Genomic DNA, 15408 nt, shown 5'->3' with positions numbered 1-15408 from the left:
TAATAATTATTATAGAAATAACCAGTACTCTTCTTATACTGTTTACATAAGCGCTCATGTTATTTTCAGGTGTCCAAGTCTTGAACAAGAGTGACTTGGACACTTGGAAATGGCGTGAGTGCTGAAACTAGTAGTGTTTATGTAACATTTTTAAAAATGGTACTAGTTATTTCTATAATAATTAAACAATTGAATTTGCACTATTGAAATACTTCTGTAACTCTTGTAGCATCGGTCTGCTCACACAAGGTAACCAATGTGCAACCCATTGGAAGTCAATCTGGAAAATATTTCAAATGTATAGCAATTTCTCATTTTATGTATTGATCCTCTATACATTCTTAATCTTATAATTTCCTTGAGCTTGTTTACTCTTGATCGTGCAAATTGTTTTTCAAATTCAATATTATTCATTTCCATAATACAGTGCGTTCATTATGTCGCGCACATCAAAATAAACATGCCTGTAAAAGAAAGGTTTTCATATTCGGTGTGTGGCTACCGCGAGATAGCATCACTATTTATGTATAAAAACATAATTTGAAGTTATTCAATGTGTAAAGGATTCTGACTGCGACGCCAGACGTTAACGTCTCACCTCCAAGTGGCCACCTGCTTTTTGCATATCCCGTGAGGTGTGACACGCGAGCTACTACCCATCGGCACTGCCAATTAGGTAGGCGAGAATCACAGTGGCGTTGAGCCTGCATTGCAGTGTAACCACCCCAATTGACCGTGCACCTCAGTCGGGTGGGGGGTTGGCACTGCACAGTTACGGAGGTACGGAGGCCTGGTCGGGGCCCGGAAGTATCCTCTAACTCATCTACAGGCCAGGAAAAATACTTGTGGTTCCCAATTGTATACGTCTCCAAGGTGGGCGCTTGCACGTCCAAAAGGGGACGCGAGCTTTTCGGAAAGAAGCACTAGTGAGAGGGGGTTTTCGACATTCTATCATGCTACTTCCAGAAACGGATGCGTTACCCGATTCCCACAGACTGGGTCCGTGGGAGTTTCACATGCCTGCTACTTTCAGAGACGGGGGTATCTCGATTCCCATAGTCTGGTCTCTTACTGGCTAACTCCGAAACTCCACCGGATTCTTCACTATGCCCAGGTACTCCCAGAGACGGAGAACTCTAGCGACACGGTCAACCCATGAACCTCCCATAGTCTGGGGCATATAAGCCAGGCTACTTCCTGGGACGCAGTCACACAGTCATCCTTGTGCTATGTCCCCCCTGGTTGGCATTTTTCCCTTCATCATGAGAACCAGCGCCAGTGGCTGGTGGTTCCAGTACTTCCTGAGACGGAAGCGAGGAACGAATCCCAAAAGAGTTCAGCCCGTCAGCGCCATGGCCCCAAAGGAGCTCAAGCTCCAGCCCTATCCCATTAGGGACCCATTTAATGTGTACAGTTAACTATAGGTCTGAAGTATTGTTTTGTGTATGATAATGTGTTTGAGTGGTAGAGGACTTGAACTAACTCCGCCTAGTAAACATTTATTTCATTTCATAATGTTAGCGTGTCGTTTTGCCAAGAGCAAGTGTTCCTTCTTGAACAGTATTTCACCAGTATTCAGCGCCCTCCAATTTTTACTGTGGGTTTAACGAAGGGTTTAATGAATAGGCCTCGTACTCTGAATAAACTGAAAAATAATGAACATTACATGAAAATTACATGCTTACATTATCTATTTAAGAAACTATTATTAACATTCAAATTGAATAAATTGTCAGATGGCCCGACACGTATTACAAGAGTAACAGTCACAGAAATTGATTATATTATATCCAATTATACTCCAACTCTGTGCTCCAGTGAAATAATTCCCTGTTCCTTCACGGATCATGAGGGAATTAGCGTCAAGTTCAGAGTTGAGAAACCAAAATCTAATCCTGGAAAATATAAGCCAAAATTTGGGAAAAGAAAAATGTTTCGTGTTATTGATCTACCAAAGATTAGTGCTCTGAATGATGGACTTATTAAAGAGACCTGGCATTCCGTATATGATTGTAATAATGTTGATGATATGTTTCATAATTTTATGAGTATCTATATTAACCATTGTAATAGCTCAGTTCCAGAGAAGCCAGTAAGCAGTGCAAGAAAGAATGATCATAATTCCCTGGATTACTCCTGGCATTAGAATATCAAGTGATAAAATGAAAACTCTGAGTTGTCTAATTAAAACCCTACCTCTAAGTGACGCTCTCATATATATATAAATACGAATACAGGTTTAAGATACTTCAGCATAGAAATTTATTACAGAATTTACAAAAGCATATTTAAAAAAGTTTTGAAAGCAGCTAAAAAAATGGCTGCTACTACTTACATAAAAAAATCATCAAATCAAGCTAGAGCTATCTGGAATTTGGTTAGGTCTGAATCAGCAAAAAACCGGGGATCAACCTCAGATACGTGCATTGTTAATAAAATGGGGAATTTAAAAACTGGAAATGAGGTTGCTGACATACTGAACAATATTATTTCATTGATGCTCCACTAAAAATACAAATGAACTCCTGGAAAAAAAAAGTATAAATGATTATCGTTCAGTATTCAATATGAATCATGGAAGTACACAGAGGTTTTCAATCTTCAATCCCATGAGTTGTGGAGAATTAAAAATAATAATTAAATCCTTGAAAAATAAAAAATCCTGCGACTGTTTTAATATTTCATATTACTTGGTAAAAAAATCAGTAGAAAACATATTGGAGCCACTAACTTTCATTTTTAATAGTTCTATGACTGTGGGCTATGTACCCTCGAAACTAAAATTGTCAAAAATATTCCTACTCATAAAAAAGGCAAAAAAGAATTTCCAGAGAACCGCAGACCTATTGCTAACACGCCTGTTTTTCTTAAAAATTTCAAGTACGCAGTGCTTAGAAGAATGAGAGAGTAATTAGATCGAATAGGTTTACTGTCATCTGATCAATTTTGTTTCCGGCCAGGTTTTTCAATAAACGATGTTCTCTTTTCAATTGTAGATGAAATAGTATCCTCTGTTGATAAAAAAACTAAAAGTATATGGTTTGATAGCTGATCTCTCCAAAGCTTTCGACCTTGTTAATGTTGAGATCATGATGAAAAAGCTGCAACTGTATGGTTTTGATGGCGCTGTCCTTAGATGGTTCTTTTCATATTTCGACAAAAGGTACCAGTAGGTTGTCATTTACTGCTATGAGTATCATTCTAATTGGATGAAAACGAGAAGCGGGGTCCCCCAGGGATCAGTACTCGGTCCCCTTCTTTTTGTTCTCTATATAAATGACTTACCTTCTTACCTTGAACCAGCAAAAAGTGTTCTATATGCAGACGATGTTAGTATTTTACTAAAAGCGATAGTAAGCCCAATGCCGAACTGGAGAGCAAAGCAGCACTTATTTAATTACAAAAATGGTTAGCTTCTAATATGTTAATTCTGAATAAAGAAAAAACCAAAGAAATACCTTCTCGAACTACTAAAGGGGGTAGCTTGGAAATTGAAGGCAATAATAATAGATTCTGTAAGTAGTATAAGAGTTCTTGAAGTGGTGATTGACTCTGATCTCTCATGGAAACCACATCTGGAATGCCTGAAAATCAAACTTAATTCAGCAATTTTCGTTCTCAGAAACCTAAAGGCTTCTCTGGATTCGATGGCTCTTAAAAGTGTATATTTCGCCCTGTTTCACTCCCTTCTCAACTATGGAATTATTTTTTGGGGTAATTCTAGCAGTGTAGTGGAGGTGTTTAGACTACAGAAGAGGGCATTGAGGGTGATGATAGGAGAGTCAATCCGAACTATTCGAAGGCCCTACTTCAAAAAACTTGGAATTCTCTCACTCCCTGGCCTATATATTCTGGAAACAATCTGCTTTTCAAAAAAATTAAATGAATTTAATACAGGAGAAACATTTTACCAATATTCGACCAGATGATGCACACCGAAGTACTATGTATGAGCGAGGGGTAAGGAGTTCAGGTATCCGGATGTACAACTTATTGCCATCTCACATAAAAGAAAAGTCAGGTAAAGCTTTCAGATTTTTATTGAAAAAAGAGCTGCTATCCATATGTGCCTACTCAGTGGAGGAATATAAAGATTTCTACAAACCTCAAGATGGAGGTTTAAGAATATAGATAACATGTTGCTGTTTGATTAATGACAAATTGACATATCCTTATACCCCTTTTATAGGTGGTCGGTGGATGAAATAATAATAATAATATCATACACAAAATAATACTGCAGGCCCGTTGTAAACTGTACAGATTAAATAACTTTCATGCGTTTTTTATACGTAAATAGTGATGCTATATTGCGGTAGCCACACACCAAATATAAATCCCTGACTTTACACAGACATGTTTAGTTTGATATTTAGATTATTTTAGCATATCAATTGCAAAAATGTTACGTTAATCAGTCAATATAATATTGTATAATAAATTTATGGTAAACTAGCATTACTTGAGTTTTCAAAATTGTATTATAGCGTGGAAAATGTAGTAGTTTTATTCTTCTCAATTTTTTTGGTTTACAGTTTCATACCTTTTCTTTTTTTCCCATTACTGTTTAAATTTTATGAATTATAACACCAATAATAGATATGGAGATTATTTTAGCATAGGAATTTTAGCAAAAATTCAAGTTGATTCATCAATATAATGTTGTATAATAAATTTATGGTAAACTAGCATTTCTTGAGTTTTCAAGGATTTTTGACCTTTTTGTTTGTTTACAATTTCATACTTTCCTTTTTTTCCATTCTTGTTCAATCGGAATAAGATTTGTTTTTTTGTTTCCCACCCAAGCAGGTTCTGTAACTTTTGGGTCATTATCCACAAAATTTTAATTATCAAAATTATTACACTGTAGACTAAGATTTATTCGAGCATTTTCAAGTGAGTGTTGGAATGTATATGCTTATGCTAAGGGTAGATTAAATGAATGTAATAATTTCTAATGAATGTATTATGTCTTATGATGGATAATAAACTTGATTTGATTTGATGTGTGCGACATAATGAACGCGCTGTATTATTGTTATTTTCAATCTTCTTCAAAATCAAACAATGTGTATTGCTCCAAATTAGAAAAAATATTTTACATGATGAAAGCCTAATTCCCGGTCTATTGAATTTAACCTAGGTCATTGCTCATCTAACGTAAGAAAGTGAAGGAGAATCAATTAATGATTGAGTCGGCAATACGTTGATATCATTTTACGGTGCTTGAATTTAATGAATGTAAGTGCACAGGGCCCAAAAGTTCAATGTCTGTCAGTTGCCTTCTTTTGCTATTTAACTTCGAATAATCTCCTATATCTAGTTGTTTTTAACGGGTAGGTTGATTTCACTTAGACTCAACTCACACTTACGTGACTCAAGTCGAGAAGAGACTGTGACTCTAGTCTCTTCTCGACGCAGCATATGTTTTCAAATGGTGACACTCAGACCAGTCGACTCTAGGCTCCGCGACCCCACGACTGTGAGACGAGATGTGCAAATAACAATTAAATAACAATTGTATGTGTAAAATAACAATTCTACTCGACATGTTGGTCGAACCTCGACTTGAGTTGCTTAGTACCGTGCATTTTTAATGAAAGTGAGGTCATGTGGGATGAAAGTTTTTTATCATTTTAGATAAGACAATAATGAGAATTAGATGAGACAGTAAATTGATAATTATTATTATAAAAGGTATTACATGCTAAATAGTGACGAATTAGATCTTATATTTTTAATACAGTAAGGTTAGAAAATGGAGTAGCATGAAACTGAAGTAGTGACAATGAGCAAGAAAGTCGTAAAGTCAAGAGACTGGAGTATCCTCGACTGGAGTCGTATGATTTGAGTCGAGATAGTGTGAGTTGAGCCTTACACGCTTCACATGAAAAAAATAACTTATGATTTTCATAGAATTACAATGAGTAATATGTTATAAGGGAAAAACATCAGAAAAGTTAATAGTTTTGTTGAGTTGTTTTTTATGATGTTGTGACCTCCAAATAAACAATACTATTCATGAGTTTTAACTGTTGTAAAACAGTTTTGTTACTGTTAATATTATGTTGTTTGTTGCAGGTGAATTCGAAATGCATTGATGCCGGGTTAGTAATAGATGGTGGAATTTCATATCCTTTCAATGATGGGACTAAAGCAATATTAGAGGTGAATTTGCAAGATGCACTGAGGACGATCGTTCTTTTCGAAGATTAAGCTAGATTATATTTATTTTTTTATTGTTCTTTTTGTAAACTATTTGTACCATTCATAATGTCTTGTATGTTAAATTGTTAAACCTTAAATCTTGTTTGTTAATTCATCCCATTACTATTCATTAGCATAAGCTACATTCAATATTTCACAATCACAATAATGATAATCAGTTATAGTAATCTCTTATTAAAACAGTGAAAACTGTTTTTGCAAATATAGCTATTTCCAAAGTATTACCACAGATTTTATAATGTTCTGGAGTGACTGTTAGCTAGTGGATAAAGCACTTGCTATGACCAAAAGTTTTTACTCCTATAATAAATAATAAATAAATAAATAGATTTTATTGTCGTAGACCAATATAGGTAATTGACAAAGTCATAGTAATACAATATTACAAAATAATAGAGTCAAAGCAATAGTTTAAAGTCACAAAGTATAATAAATTACATCAAGTAGAATCGAAGAACTCTGTCAAACAATAGAAAGGTCTTAAAACCAGCCACTCAAAAAGTAGTTTTTTAAAAATAACAATATTTTCACAACATTTCATATCCAATGGCAACTTATTGTACATTCTCAAGCCTATGCTGTCATAGTGTTTCCTGCTTATGACAAGACGTTGATATGGAATATCAATGAGGTCTTTTTTCCTGGTGTTATAAGCATGAATATTGGATCTTTTATTCAAGCTATGGAGATTCTTTCTAGTGTGCATGATTACTTGAAATATATAGAGGTTTATGACAGTCAATATTTTTGTTTTTTTGAAAAGAGGTCGACAGTGATCTAGATACCCTGCAGCGGTCAATATTCTAATAGCCTTTTTCTGCAAAAGCAAGACCTTATTGATGTGACAGCTGTTTCCATATACTAAAATTCCGTATGAAATTATGCTTTGGAAAAAAGCAAAATATGAGTTTCTGAGGTATTTTTCCGGTACAAGATTCTTCAACTGCCTTAACAGATAGATAACCCTAGATAACCTAGCAGAAACGAAGTTTATGTGTGGTTCCTAGGTCAACCTGTAATCAAACATTAAGCCCGAAAACTTTAAACTATTGTTATTGTTGTGTGTATAGTCCCTGAGACCAAATGTCATAAGCTGAGTTTTATCCTCGTTTAGTTTAAAGCCATTCGCTGTGAACCACTTGGAAGCCTCCGCCAAGGTATCGGCTGTCATGTTATGTAAAGTGTGTACATCTGAATGAGAATTAAGAAAAGTGGTGTCATCAGCATACAACACAGTCTTGCTGTTGATTGTGAGAGGAAGATCATTTATCATCAATACAAAGAGGAGTGGTCCCAATATTGATCCTTGGGGGACACCGTACTTTACTTTAGCAAGATCGGATCTCTCATTTCCTACACAAACAACTTGCTGGCGATCGACAAGGTACGATCTAAAAAGACTAAGGCTCCTTCCACTGACTCCATAATAAGCTAATTTTTCAAGCAAAATATCATGATTCACGCAGTCAAATGCCTTGCTCAGGTCACAGAAGGCAGCCTGAGCAAAGCACCTATTTTCAAAAGACTCAATTACAAATTTTATTAGTGCATCAAAGGCGTCAGAAGTGGATCTTCCCTTCACAAAACCAAATTGAAATCCTGTTTGTTCGTATGGTCAGATAAATTTGACGGTCCCGGTTGAAGTATAACAGTGGTGAGGCTGAACTTCGAGTATATATTGAGGCTAGGTGAAAGCTCACCGTAACAGACTCACCACTAACAAAAAGCCATACTACGAGTATTGAGCTAGTTTCCCACATATCAGTATCAGAGCCTGTGTCCGTTACAGTGCAAATATCCTTCCCATGAGTTCTAATGGCACTATTCATACTTTATTTATCGGTCGGGCTGAGAGGGAACACATGGAAATAATATTTCTACTGTACCGGAAACTGATATACTGATATGATGTGGGAAACCACCACCACCACTACTTTATGCGTTTCATTCTTTACTTCATGGATGAGAGATGTAGAATATTTGATCAAACCACTTGGTTGAAAAACCGAAGATACGTTAAAGTTATTTCTAACTATCATAATCTAAGAATCTCAGAACCCACAAAATGTTACCTGTCTTCAGAGCTTTCATCTATGGTACCGATATTAATTATCTTAAGATCTTAGCAGTAGATATTACATCACATGCTACTAATGTATAATAAATTCAGCTATTGATCTGTATCTCTGTACACAGTACCTTACCAACTTGATTTTGATCATATTCTCTAATATTCTCTGGATTGACCGCTACATAAGGACGCCAAGTGGATTGACTACTTTCTACTGATCCTGAGAGTCACCGACTCTACATAAGGTGGAGTGATTCAGCTATAGTAAGCCTTGGTCACTGCTTTTTACATTCTTTACAGCACCGGTATCCCTTTACTGTAAACATTTCTCTTTACAGTACCGGTATCTCTTTACTGTAAACATTGCTCTTTACACTCTTTACAGTACCGGTATCTCTTTACTGTAAACATTGCTCTTTACACTCTTTACAGTACCGGTATCTCTTTACTGTAAACATTTACATTTAATGAAACTTAGTTTTCAAAGAAAATTTTTTGAAAACTCTTTGCAATAAAGTTTCTTTACAGTACGACTCCTGTTTATTTTGACAGTAAGTTTTTGAATTGAGTAGTTCAACAGTCTGAGAAATGTAAGAAATAACAGTTATGTTGAGAATGCTTGAATTTATAGTGATTTAAGAACTGATCATTCTTTTTATGGCCCGGTTTCTAGAACACGCATTATGGTACATATTTATTAGATCTGTATGGTCCATTCGATTTAATAAGTACGGTATCCTAGAAACTGGGCTATGAGTTACGTATAATATTAAATATTATATTACGTATCTATTCATTTATAATTGTTTGATATGACTGCTTGCCGGCTGTTAAATGCTTTTATTTCAACAGAGGTGCGGACGATTGAGCGGACAACGTAGTCCAGTGAGCCTGTCATGGACTAAGTGAGGGGTGGCTTGTAGTGATACTCAATTAACAAATAATATTTTTTGATAGAGAGTGTGTGTTGATATGTATTGTGGGTATGAATTTGGCTGAGTAGAATTGAAACTAATAATCCCCACAGTTCTGGTTATTGAAAAATCTTCTCAAAGACAGACGGTTGGATTCCCTCTCCAACTGAGTGAGTATTATTAACAACTGAGTGAAAATTATAGCTTGTTCAGATTTGAGTTTCATTCAAGGGTGCCCCCCTAAGCCCATGAACGCACCCTCTCTGAAATTTGAAAAAAATCAGCTGCTATCCACCCACCCCCCGCCCATGAATTTGAAAACCCCAAAAATGTAACTACCTAGTCATTCTAAACACTGCTGCCCTTTTGAACACCCCTCCGCCCACATTTGATTCTTAGCCACGCCATCCAAAAAATTTCAAGGTACAGTCTGCGTCAAAGCCCAGAATATTTCAAGCCCTTTATTGAAATCAACCAGGAATTGTATTTTTTATTAGGCTACATAGGTATACTTAGTAATCACGTGTAATTTGGCAAAGGGACATAATTATTGAGTATAGGCTACATAAGCCTATATAATAATATCAGGGTATTATAGTATTTTTTTCTTTAGGGCTACTTATGAATAAAAATAAAAATCTCAGTACCCTTTCAAATTATTTTGTCACAATATGTTTCGGACATTTAATGTATTGTATTTTTGATTTTGTATTGTATTTAAAAATTTGCATTTTTATTTAGGGTATAAACTATATTTCATACTATAGGCTACATTGGCCTACCATAATTATATAAGGGTATTATTCTATACCAACTATATCTCATACTGTTGCCTACTCACGTAGTATTATGTTATTTGAACCTTATTCCAAGCCCCCTACTGAATATTCTTGAAGAAATTGTAACGACGTATGTTATTTGAGTAGGCCTACCAGTCGCTTCTGAATGATTGCAATTCAATTAAGCTATCCGAGAAACAAGGAGTTTGATAGACTACATAACAAGTACAATACTTGCTTAGCATCGAGCACAAAAAGGTTTCTTCATTTTTTTTATTAGAATGATACCCACATAAGATTTAGGGGGTTGATGGAAAGTGTATATGTGATTGATGAAATGATCAAATGTTCATGGCTAACGGCGGGATTCGAACCCACAGCCAGGTAGTGCTAGCAGATTGAAGATTCTAACACCCCAGATGACTAGAAATCCTGCCCGGAAAAATTTTCGTAACAAAGGAAAACGTTTATTCGATACAACTTTTATAACTTTGATACATTATTTCTGTACTTTCCGTTGATACCTGTTAGTTAGCAGTTTCTCCACACTGACTAAATACTAAAAGAGAGGGCTTCAACCAAAAATCATCATTCTCTGATTACAGTACCGTACCGGTACTTTAATTTATATGCGTAATGACGGAAGTATGAAAAGCTATTTTGTCTGTATTATTTATTCATATGGGTTAGTCTTATAGCATGAAAATTGGATTTGAAAATTTTTGTCTCATGTCATTTCTAATTCAACCAAGCACATAAATATTTTATTTCCTCTTTAAAACATCAATCATTCTAATCTCGCGCCATCCATCGGATTGTATGCTAAACTGATTGACGAGGAGAGCAAACACTGTTTATTATTAATATGGAATAAAGGTTTATAATCATAACGAATTTTTCTATAAAAAATCTACTTTTAGCTGTTTAAAACTAAGTGAAAACTAATAGATTAGTGTTGTATAATTCTATATAATTTGATTTGTTATATTTGCGATTACCGCACTACCAATCGAGATTGCAAATTAATGGATCAATTTAAATTCGTATTATTTTATGAAATTAGTCATTTAAAAAAATTGTTTTTACCTAGATCTTAGGATAAATACATTGGACATATTATGAATATGACGAGTAATTCTCAGACCCATGAATGAATGTTATTACTTAGGCTGAAGAGAGAATATTTAACAGGCATAATTTTTCATTAAAACTGGAATTATTTTTGTATAAAGTTTATTAGGTGTCCAATTATTATTGATATTAAGTTTTTCAAAGAAAATTCTAGTTCAGGGGTTGGTAGACTTTAGGTCTAGTGTATTGTTTATATTGAGAGCTTGTGTGGGATCTCTGGAACGTTGACTTCTCATAAGCAGTGCGTCTGTCGAACTTATCAGTGCTTTTAGAGCTCTCGCCCCATCAAGTGGTGTCAGTTCCGCTGCGCTTACGGAAGATTGGACTTGTGTCTCAATACTTTGCGCTAGATCGTGATTTATCGGATCTTAAATCTTTGATTCTACGATATCTTGACTTTTTTGTTTGAAGTGACTTTGCAACTGTTTGGTGTTTGACTTTGAGACTTTATGCATTTTTGAACAGAAAACGAACTTTGAAATTTGGCTATATCCTCATAATCATTTTCAAGATGTTCAATGGTGATGAACGCTCGTATCCTAGTCCATCGAATGAAGTGACCGAATCTGATAGGCCTATAACTTCGGCCACACCAGTTGAAACCAACCCCATCAACGAAAATATTGAAAACATCAACGGAAATTCAGAGACGAATGAAATCGATATCGTGGACCAAGTAAGCTCTCCGGATATCCCTGAAGAATTAAGAATAGTTGGTTTTGGAGTAAGTTACAACAATCCCATTGCACCTCATTTGGTTCTAACACTGTTGAATCCATCCAGTATGATGGAGCAACTACTACATGTGCAATTGTCTTCACCTGGCAATATTCGAGTGTACGACACCACCAGAGCGAATCCGATTCCAATAAATGGCTCCCGTCAAAATTTGTTCGAGATCGATGGGTTTTTAGAAGATCCTCGACCCGCAGAGCCAGAAAGCTCTGAGCAGGATTCTTCGGAAGCTTCATCGGTAGCTGCTGATGAAGAAAATGCCGAAAATCAGGAGAGCACAGCTGAAGCTACAGACGACCTCGAAGAATTTGGTGACGCTGAAGCGTACGTATTGCAAGTCGACGCCCCTCGTGAAGATTTCGATCTGGATGCAGGAGATGGACTGGAGTTGGAGCAACCAGTGGCGGTGGTGCACCCAATGATGGTGCTGCAGCATGGTGATCCAGCAGTCAACAACACTCACCAACTCTATCGGGAACGCAACGAGATTGATTCCAGTGGTGATCCAACGTGCTGTATTTTCTCTTTGGTCTTGCTGATGCTCCTGCTGATGTACCTGCTGTACACTTTCTAAGCACCAACCATCTTTAAATTGTTTTCAAGGTAATTCATCACAATTTTTACTATGATATTGCATGTGACATAATTATTTAGATGCCTGTTGAATCCGGTAGATAAACACAGATTGTCTCGGCAATCATGAGCTGGCATTACAGTACCTGACTGAAAGCCGTACGTATTGAATGACTTTATTCATGCGATTTCAAACTTATTTCTATGAAATTTTCAAAAAAAAATTATAAAATTGGTAATTTTAATACTCTTCTGAAAATATTGATTTTGACATCAACGAAAATTGTCAAAATTAGTTGTCATCGTCGTTATAGTTATCAGTTGCATTTTCCGTACCGTAGAGGATAATTTCGAGTGCTTTAATAAACATTAATAAACCTTCTAGTGAGTGACAATTGATTCATTTTCTATATTTTACTATCCAATGATTATTTTGTCTTTCATGCTGCTCTTATATTCAACTATATCTGAGATGCAATTTGAAGGAAATTCACAAATTTTTAATGACCAAATAACATAAATTTCTTTATCGATCACCCAGAACTTTCTAATATCGCAGCAGCAGGACTCAATAGTTCTTAGAATACAACTTGGAAAGACACTTCGTGATTTCAATTAAAATTTATGTTTCCCTCTTCCCTCAGTACAACGACATAGATTTGAATAATAATTTATTATTGATTTATTTTCCAATAATCCTATTTAGTATCAATTTCTTTAGAATCCAATAATCTTATTATTGAATAAATTTTGTTCTATCGGCGTTGAGAAACATAATCCTACCAGTAGTTTTCCTAGCTAATTGGCGCATGTTATGGGAAATTCCGAACTAGGTAGGCTACTTATAGCAATAATTTGGTGTTCATTATCATTCGCATTTGAGAGATTTCAACTATCGTTAATAATGATACCTAGTTCATAAGTGAACATAGGACATTTTTCGAACTATATTTTTCTTTCAAACAGTACTTTTTAAGCATGATATAAATGAATTCTACCAAGTAATTAATTATATGATTTTTCAGTTCGTGTTCTCCCGTCTTCGATAGTACTCTTTCTATAGTTACATCAGGTCTTTCATGAATATGAGGTCTTGATAGTTCACCATGTTGCAAGGGACAGAGGAAAGTAGAGGAATGAGAAGAGAGAGAAATTTGATATTTATTAAATACATCTTACATTGCCAGGTCTGACAAGACCTATGGCAAACACTTAAAAAATTGAACAAAACAAAAAAATAACACTTCAAAATAATTGAATAAATACAATACATAGTGAAGAATATTCGTGGAAATTCATACAAATAATAAAATTAATGTAATTAATTAGATGGACAGAATTCACAGGGAAGTGGAAAATATCACAGGTACAAGTGGGAGGATAGAGGGGTTAAGGATGTAGAATATAGAGGATTACGGATACAAAGGAACCCGGATTATCGGTGGGGTTCTACCACTCTAACTAGCACCTTGGGTTGTTGGGACGCTAGGCCTGCTATTCTAGACCGGCAGCACCTCGGCCAACCTAGTTATTGAATTGATGACATTTCTTCTGAAATTTCTGAATTTTTTCTAATAACATGTTCAAAGTACCGTTAAGTTCACATAACAACAATAATTTTCACTTAAAAAAAAATATCGAGAATGCATAACAAATGTAATTGATTAAGCTCTAAATAAAGACACGTCTAGTTTACAATCTTTGAAGCATTATTTTATTATGTTAATCTTCAATAACTTAATACTAGATCATATAGTTAAGATTTTGAACTTTGATAGATTGATAGAGAATACAAATAATAAATGATAAACACAAGCTCTTGAAATATTCTAGAAATTGATATTCTAGAAAAATTTCGAGCCTAGAATTTAAACATCTTCACTAAGATGCACCACGTGTCTTTTGATGATGTTGATGTAATAGATAGTGATAAATTAACAATATGATTTAATAATGTGATGTAATTATAACAATTATCAAATAATATGTTTTGAATAGACATATCATAGTTTGAAAAGGTGAGGTTTGAACAGATCAACGTCTATTCTTGGAAAAGGATATCCTTTTCATTCACCAACTACTCTACCAATAAATATTAAAACAATGAGTATTTCCATTTCATTTTAATCAAGTATGTGAGAAAAAGGAGAGGGTAAGTGAACGGGGAAAAATGAATAGAAACAGGCAAAGGTGAGTGAGAGAAATTAAAGTAAGAAAATTCAAACAGCAATAGGAATGCAATAATGAATGTACAAAAAAATGAATTTTATAAGAGATAAATCATGGATGGAGAGCGCGTAATTAACAGGGAGGGGAGAGTACAGAAGATTTATTGATTTTTCAGAAAGCAGGTTCTTGGAAACCCCATTTTATTCCGTCATAACAATAATATTATAGAGAATATTAATCAATTCATTTTTTATTTCAAAAGAGAAAACTCACCAAATTAATTTTATCTTCCTAAAAAATGAAAGAAAATTTGATTCTGAAAACATTTTTATAATGCAATGTAGATTGAGTTTGAAGGGATTTCACCATTTCTTGTAAACTATCCATTCTAATAGGGAATCCTTCCTTCTTCAAAGAGGAATAAAAGAGTATCAGTGGATGGAAAGATTAGGAGGAAGAGAAAAGAGACAGCATTTTATGTATGATTGGATAAATTAATAGTAAACAACGAACATAATAATTATTTCAGTAGATGAATAATTCGAAAGTTAATGGAAGAAAGAAAGATTCAATGAGAGTTATTCAATAATTACAATAATTTTTCAATGGAGTAATTCCTGAAATCGGATTCCATTTTCAATCTGATAAATGGACGATGAAATGTGCACAAATCATAAAAGGAGAAGAGAGAGATCGAAAGGAGAAGATATCAGAGGAAGTGATACAAGAAGAAAAGCTTGGAAATGAACAAGGGAAAATAAACGCGATGCAATGATGAATAGAAAGATAGAGTATTGTGTGAGAGAGA

The 15408-nt window shown here is 34.8% G+C and overlaps 2 protein-coding genes across 5 annotated transcripts in view; both read left to right on the top strand.

Annotated features, from left to right (window-relative positions):
- LOC111061625 (NAD kinase 2, mitochondrial) overlaps positions 1 to 6305 on the top strand; it is a 64036-nt gene extending 57731 nt beyond the window's left edge. For all 4 annotated transcript variants that reach the window (XM_022349647.2, XM_022350313.2, XM_039441781.1 and 1 more), the window contains one exon: positions 6082 to 6305. In XM_022349647.2, the coding sequence (XP_022205339.1) occupies positions 6082 to 6216 (135 nt within the window). In that variant the 3' untranslated portion in view covers positions 6217 to 6305. The remainder of the gene's footprint in view (positions 1 to 6081) is intronic.
- Positions 6306 to 11357: 5052 nt separating this feature from the next.
- Positions 11358 to 15408, top strand: part of LOC120354494 — a 148200-nt gene continuing 144149 nt past the window's right edge. The window contains exon 1 of the mRNA XM_039441780.1: positions 11358 to 12461. Coding sequence (XP_039297714.1) covers positions 11635 to 12432 — 798 coding nt within the window. The 5' untranslated portion in view covers positions 11358 to 11634 and the 3' untranslated portion in view covers positions 12433 to 12461. The remainder of the gene's footprint in view (positions 12462 to 15408) is intronic.

The sequence above is a fragment of the Nilaparvata lugens genome, chromosome X, assembly GCF_014356525.2.
Source record: "Nilaparvata lugens isolate BPH chromosome X, ASM1435652v1, whole genome shotgun sequence".
In the NCBI taxonomy this organism is placed as follows: domain Eukaryota; kingdom Metazoa; phylum Arthropoda; class Insecta; order Hemiptera; family Delphacidae; genus Nilaparvata; species Nilaparvata lugens.
The sequence above is the reverse complement of the archived record's forward strand: the minus strand, read 5'-3'. Positions and strand labels throughout refer to the sequence as shown.